The sequence below is a fragment of the Nansenia antarctica genome (assembly GCF_963989245.1).
Source record: "Nansenia antarctica genome assembly, chromosome: 16".
NCBI lineage: Eukaryota > Metazoa > Chordata > Actinopteri > Argentiniformes > Microstomatidae > Nansenia > Nansenia antarctica.
This window is the reverse complement of record NC_137686.1, coordinates 26,379,991-26,387,490: the sequence shown is the minus strand read 5'-3', so window position 1 is coordinate 26,387,490 and position 7,500 is coordinate 26,379,991. Positions and strand designations below refer to the sequence as shown.

The window sequence follows — 7,500 nt, the reverse complement described above, 5'->3', positions numbered from 1 at the left end:
CTTGTTAAGATTGAGCTTGAGATGGTGGTCAGCCATCCAAGTTGAAATGTCAGCGAGACATGCTGAGATACGGGTTGCCACGTGTACATCAGACGGGGGGAAGGACAGGAAGAGTTGAGTGTCGTCTGCGTAGCTGTGGTAGGAGAGCCCATGTGAAGAGATTACCGAGCCAAGAGACTTGGTGTAGAGGGAGAAGAGTAGGGGCCCTAGGACGGAACCCTGGGGAACTCCAGTGGAGAGGGTTCGTGGAGAAGATAGCGATTCTCTCCAGGTCACCTGGTAGGAGCGGCCCGCCAGGTAGGAAGAAAACCAGGAGTGTGCGGTGCCAGAGATGCCCAGGTCTGAGAGGATGGAGAGAAGGATCTGGTGATTGACTGTGTCGAAGGCAGCAGACAGGTCAAGGAGAATGAGAACAGAGGAGAGGGAGGAAGCTTGGGCAGAGTGGAGGGCTTCCGTGACAGCAAGGAGCGCAGTCTCAGTGGAATGCCCAGCCTTGAAGCCGGATTGGTGGGGGTCTAAGTGATCCATCTTCCGGAGATAGTCAGTCAGTTGTTTAGATGCCGCGCGTTCAAGGGTTTTGGAAGGGAAGGAGAGAAGGGATACCGGTCTGTAATTGTGGACAGATGATGGGTCAAGGGTAGGTTTCTTGAGGAGAGGCTTGACTCTGGCTATTTTGAAGGCCGCTGGGACAGATCCAGTGGATAGGGAGGAGTTGATTAGGGTGGTAAGGTAAGGAAGGATGTCGGCGGAAATGGATTGGAGAAGAGGGGAGGGGATGGGGTCAAGAGGGCATGTGGTTGCCCGCTTTGATGTGATAAGTGTGAGAATCTCATCGGGGGAGAGGGGGGAAAAAGATGACAATTCTCCTCCACAGAGAAGCTGCAAAATAGCTTCATACTAGCTTATCCTGAGGTAATTTAGAAAATGTAAGGATACTGGGTGGTAAAACGCACATATCTAGGAAAAGTCATGAAAGGACGGTCCTGAAATGTGATCGAGTGCAAAGATATTTTTTTTTTTGCTGTTTTCCTGTGTAGGAGGCAGGCTAATTTACAAGCCGGCCAACTAGTGGTCGTTGTGTGTAAGTAGCAGCTTCACATTGTAAAGACTATGGTCATTTGACCCCCGAGGCGGCGGCTCTTATAGTAGGTAATAAAGACACGGCTGTTCTAGTGTTAACTCACCAACTGCCAAAGAGAACGTTCCGGAACATTCACCACCGAGTGTTAAATCATTACCCCCCCCCCCGCCCGCCCTGTCTCCTCCTCCTCTCTCAGGACGGACAGCGAGCGCGTGCTGCACCAGCGTGTGAACGCCGTCCCCTTCAGTCTGGCGGGCCCCGGGGGGGCGGCGGTGAGGGTGCTGTGTCCCCTGGAGGCCTCGGGGCTGGACATGGAGGTCATCCATGAGAAGTTCCACCAGGCCTCCTACGGCTTCACAGACATGATCGGACAGTACCTCAGCGGGGAGAAGCCCAAGGGACAGCTGGAGACGGAGGAGATGCTCAAGGTCAGAGGTCACGAGATAGGATAACACGGGGACACTTCTTGGGAATTCTTGGGATGCTCAGAGAGGTCAGAGAGAGGTCACCTTTGGGGTCACGTGATTGGATGATAATAATAATAATAATAATAGCTTTTATTTGTATAGCTCTTTTCCTGCAAACGATGCAGCTCAGAGTGGTTTAATCATTATATAATCATCATTTATTTATTTTAGTTTATTTTAAAAAGGCAATATTAAAAAGATGGGTTTTTAGTCTTGACTTGAACATATTTGCTGAGGTTGCATCCCTGCATGTTAACATAATAAACAAATAAAAGAAAACAAATATTAAAAAATATAGCAAATAAAAACAAAATAACACACGGTACACTCAGGAATTCTTGGGAAATTCTCAGGAATTTTTGGTCCACCTTTTCCTTTATGACGCTGTGCGTGTGTGTACTCTATCCGGCACCATTGCGCGCAACTGTCAGACGATAGATGTGTCGCTTCTAACCGAGCTTCTGTTTAAAGTAAAAAAAAATCTGAGTGGGGCAGTCCCACTCATATCTTTCTTTTTGTGATAGAGACAGTAGAGATTTGACAGGAAGGATGGGTGAGAGAGAGAGAGGAGGGATGACATGCAGGACACGTCCGCGGCCGGGATTGGAACCCGGGAACCCTGCAGTTACGTGGTCAACGCTTAGTACGCTATGCCATCTAAGCTCCCCGTACCGAGCTTCTGTTTGCTGTGTGTGTGTGTGTTTCTTCTAGGTGGGGGCCACCCTGACGGGCGTGGGGGAGCTGATCCTGGACACGGACCGCGTCCTGAAGCTGCGGCCCCCCACGGACGGCTCCGAGTTTTTCCTCAGCACGGCCGACATCCAGACCCTGCGGCTGGAGCAGGAGAGCCAGGCGGCCGCGTGGCGGGTCCTGGCCTCCGTCTTCGCCCTGGCGGGGGCCGCCGTGCTCCTCTGGGTGGGCCGGCGCTACTACCGCAGCCTGAGCGTCCGCTGGGAGCAGGACCGCCTGAGGAGGGAGTTCGAGAGGCTGGGGGCCGGGGGGGCTTCGGACGGGACGGGGGCCTCGCAGGAGGGAGGAGGGGCGGGGGAGGTGCCCCTGGAGAACGCCTGCGTGATCTGCCTGACCCAGCCGCGGAGCTGCGTGCTGCTGGACTGCGGCCACGTGTGCTGCTGCTTCGGGTGCTACCAGGCGCTGCCCCAGCCCAGATGCCCCATCTGCAGGCAGGCCATCAAGAGGGTGGTGCCCCTCTACCAGGCCTGAGGACCAGGGTCGAGGTCGAGGACCCAGGGTACCAGACCCCCCGCCCACCGCTGCAAAGACATTACTGTATTAAGGACATCGGGTGTGTGACCTGACTGGACAGTGGGGCACTGAAAATGTACTGGTGTGTCCCTAACATGTGCACACGTACACACACACACACACACACACACACGCACAGACACGCACAGAATGCGCACACAAACACACATACACACACATAACACACACACATACATACATACATACATACACACATACACACATACACACATACACACACACACACAGACAACACCCACACACCCCACACCATACACACACACAACGCACACACACACAGACATACACACACACACCACTCACACACACACACACACCGCACACCGCACACACCCCACACACACACACACACACCCCACACACACACACACACACACACAGACATACACACACACACACACCGCACACACCCCACACACACACACACACACACACACCCCACACCACACACAGACAACACACACACAGACAACACACACACACACATACCAGCTCCCATACCTGTCACAGACAACAACACCCCTCAAAAATAGCCCTTTAGCACCTGTCCAAGACAGACCCCCCCCCCCCCTCCTCCCCTTGTGTACCCTGTCACTGTGGCGTGGAGTGGAGGTGACTGGCTGGGGTCGCCTGTAACAATACTGTCGTAATTCATCAGAAGGGGGTTTCAACGTTCTCCAAAACTAACAGGTGCTGTACGCAAAAGAAAATGTGAATGCGAGTGAATTTTTTCCATGAACATTTTTAAGTCGAATTTCAATCGAACACTAGTTCGTACACATATAGGTGAAACATGTTCTGTTTTTCTTTCTCGTTGTAAAAAAAAAAAAAAAAAAACACATGTTTGTTGGGAGCGTATAAAAGGTGTGTATGTATGTTGTTTTCCTAAAAAAATACCTCCGCTTGCGTTGATCGTGCCTTAATCTGTTAATATTATGCCACCACCGCTGCTGTTGTTCTTTTGGAGTGATTTAGATATCAGGTGCGGCTTTTTTCCCCCTAGGTCTTGGAGAGTAGTAGCCGTAGTGTGTTCAGGCAGTAGTGTGTTTTGTCCTTCCTGATTCAACTTGACGGTCTCTAGATCGAAGACCGCTATAGGTTGAAATCGGTGGGGTTGTCACAAAAGCCCACGTACTCACACGCGCGCACACACACACACACACTATGTCCCCTCCAGGATATTGGTAGGTCACCCCCGGTATAAATCTCCGGAATTACCCAGAACCAAGCGTCACCTGTCTGTTCAGGGTGAAGGAGACGAGAGAACAGGTGATATTTACTGCGTATATATCCGCACTGCAGCGCGCACGTCCAATCACGACCTTGTGAAAGACGTCCGTCTGTCTGCAGAAACTGTCAACCCAATAAATCACCAGTCCCCTAAACCCTGACTTTTAACTGTGTTAACGACTTTCATTTGTGTCTTTCATTATTTTGTTCCCTAACATCGCACTGAGGATACAAATCGGTAAACGGTAAACGGACTGCACTTATATAGCGCCTTTATCCAAAGCGCTTTACAACGTGCCTCTCATTCACCAAATTCACACACACATTCACACACCAAGCTACCATGCAACGCGCCGGGCCGCTCACTGGGAGCAATTCGGGGTTCAGTGTCTTGCCCAAGGACACTTCGACATGTAGCCAGCCGGGGCTCGAACCACCGATCTGCCCGACCTTGCGATCATTAGACGGCGGCTCTACCTCCTGCGCCACAGCCGCCCCCCTACAAGGGAATACAGCATGAGACTAAGAGGCCCTTTCAAGAGTTAGTTTCTGTACTCATTCTAGTCTAGAATGTTCCAATTCACTCTCACTCTCTCTCTTTCTCTCCGTCTACAGTATATCAACGGTTCATCAAACGATACGACGGCAAAGGAAGACTTTAGAAGGCATTAAAGGCTGTAGGTCTTGGCTCTGAGTCAGGGTTTGGTGTCTCGGCGCTCCGCCGGCACAACCGTCTCGACAACAATAGGCCGTTTCATCATCGGCGCACACCCCCGCCTCTGTAGCTGTCACTAAACCCAGAGAAGAAGAAGAAGAAGAAGTAGTTCATGGTTGAATGTATTGATGAGCCTGCCACACAAAGTTGGAGAGAGACCCCCATCCCCATCCCCATCCCCATGCCCCTACTGAGTTGCCAGCGAATCTCTGTTGTTTTTCTTCTGGAAAACACAAACGGCTGTTGACGACATCGCTGCTCTGAGAAGAAGGGGATTGCGCCGTGCGTCAGCGGTGCTACTATTTCTGTGTCGTCTCTAACAAGTCTCTGTCTCTCTCTCTGTCTCTCTCTCTGTCTCTCTCTCTGTCTCTCTCTCTCTGTCTCTTTCTGTCTCTCTCTCTGTCTCTCTCTCTCTGTCTCTTTCTGTCTGTCTCTCTCTCTCTGTCTCTCTCTCTGTCTCTCTGGCACACACTATCTACCCCCCCCCCCCCCCCAACAAGCAGAGAGGGAGATGGAAGAGGTGAGAAACTTGGGGGGGGGGGGGGAGCAGGTGAGGGGTTGTAAATCTTGGGGGGGGGGGGGGGGGGCAGGGGGAGTCATGGAGGAATTTGAGCAAATCCTTCCAAGAGCTCTCTCGGCAGAGCGACAGCTGTGGCTCTGCTGGAGGAAACTGTAACTTCCGGTGACTTACCCAAGACAATCACACACAGAGTCTGGAGAAACACGACAGCTTCACGTTCAGTTTTCAAATGTTTCATTGGAGAGCGGTGAGCGTAAACAGAGATATAAGATATTGGGCCAGTTTCACAGACAAGGCTTAAGCCTAATCCTGGACTAAAAAGCATCTTCAATGGAGATTTTACATTGAAAGTGTGATTTAGTCCAGGACTAGGCTTAAGCCTTGTCTGTGAAACCGGCCCATTTACTTCCACATGCTCTCACTAAAAAAAGCATAATGGCTAATATGTGATAATGGCTAGGGCAGAGGGAAGGTCAAGAAACAATAATATATCCACTGAACAAAAATATAAACGCAACACTTTTGTTTTTGCTTCAATTTTTACATGGGTTGAAATCAAAGACCTAAGACTTTTTCTACGTACACAAAAGGCCTGTTTCTCTCAAATTGTGGTCATACATTTGTTTAAATCTGTGTTAGCGAGCACTTCTCCTTTGCCGAGATAATCCATTATCACACAGCACAATAACACAGATGTCGGTAAGTTTTGAGGGAGCGTGCAATTGGCATGCTGACTCGAGGAATGTCCACCAGAGCTGTTGCCGGTGAATTGAACGTTCATTTCTCTACCATAAGCCGTCTCCAAAGTTGTTTCCAATTCCAAAATTCCAATTGCAGTTTTCTGTGGGCATACAAAGGCTTCACAGCTCAGTCCATAGCACAGGAAACATCATTTGAACAATGTCTAATCTGGCCACCAGGTGGCCTACTTGTATATGTTTCACCATAGAGTTGATATGAACTACTCCCCACAACAAAGCCTGACATGAAGAAACCAAATATTTGTTGCTAGACTATGCCAGTACCCCTGATGTGAGTGTATGACATAACAGGCTACATAGGGACAAAATAAACAATACAGGAAAAACATCAACGGTTGTCTCCAAAGGTGTGAGGATATAGGATAAGGTTGAGGGTCATTGTCAGGGTCATGATTACATTTTAAGATGGACATTTTTGGCATTTAGCAGACGCCTTTATCGAAAGCGACTTACAACAAATACATTTGTCTAAGTAAGTGAATCATCTATCCATCAGTCATCGCAAGAAAAACGAATCTATGCTCAGGCCAGAGGCCATTGGCAGTCAAAATGAATGAATGAATGGAATGAATGAATGAATGGTCTTTATCGAGTCTCGCCAGCCAATGAGGGGGCTCTTCACGAGTGCTTCGCCAACCAATCAGGTAGCGGTATTGCCCTACCTTCCCTGCTTCGCCAACCAATCAGGTAGCGGTATTGCCCTACCATCCTAGGTTCGCGTCCCGGGAGGTCATTTAAAGAGAGGTGGAGGAGGAGGGCACACGGCGACAGCTGTTACACTGTGCGCGGTGACACCACTCATTCCCGTCTCATGCTTATAACTCTCCCGCAATCGCTACAGATTTTTAAATTTTTGTTGCACCTGCATACATTTGAATCACGTCAAGTCCTCTCTCAGCGGGTGGGTGAACAGAGAGAGAAATAAAGTAACAGCCAGGTTGGTACACAGTATCACAAGGCAACAGACACCAGAGAAGAGGCGGTGATATGCGGCATCTCGGGAGAGAGAGAGGGAGAGAGAGAGAGGGAGGGGGAGAGAGAGAGAGAGAGAGAGAGAGAGAGAGAGAGAGAGAGAGGGAGGGGGAGAGAGAGAGAGAGAGAGAGAGAGAGAGAGAGCAAACCGCAACCCACAACGCCTGCAGCCCACCGCCAATTACCGCTGTGACCCATCTGGCACCGGGCGCGTATTATCGGTGACCCAGTTTCCAGCGGTAATGTGCCAGTGTCGCTCCTCTCCTCTCCTCTCCTCTCCTCTCCTCTCCTCTCCTCTCCCCTCCCCTCCCCTCCCCTCCCCTCCCCTCCTCTCCTCTCCTCTCCCCTCCTCTCCTGTCCTCTCCTCTCCTCTCCTCTCCTCTCCTCTCCCCTCCTCTCCTCTCCCCTCCCCTCCCCTCCTCTCCTCTCCTCTCCTCTCCTCTCCTCTCCTCTCCTCAACAACAACCCGA

General features: G+C 50.6%; 1 protein-coding gene across 1 annotated transcript in view; it reads left to right on the top strand.

Moving 5' to 3' along the window:
* Positions 1 to 4,189, top strand: part of mul2 (mitochondrial E3 ubiquitin protein ligase 2) — a 7,987-nt gene extending 3,798 nt beyond the window's left edge. Inside the window, exons 4-5 of the mRNA XM_080546304.1 lie at positions 1,278 to 1,509; positions 2,260 to 4,189. Of these exons, the coding sequence (XP_080402430.1) occupies positions 1,278 to 1,509; positions 2,260 to 2,769 (742 nt within the window). The 3' untranslated portion in view covers positions 2,770 to 4,189. The remainder of the gene's footprint in view (positions 1 to 1,277; positions 1,510 to 2,259) is intronic.
* Positions 4,190 to 7,500: the final 3,311 nt, after the last annotated feature.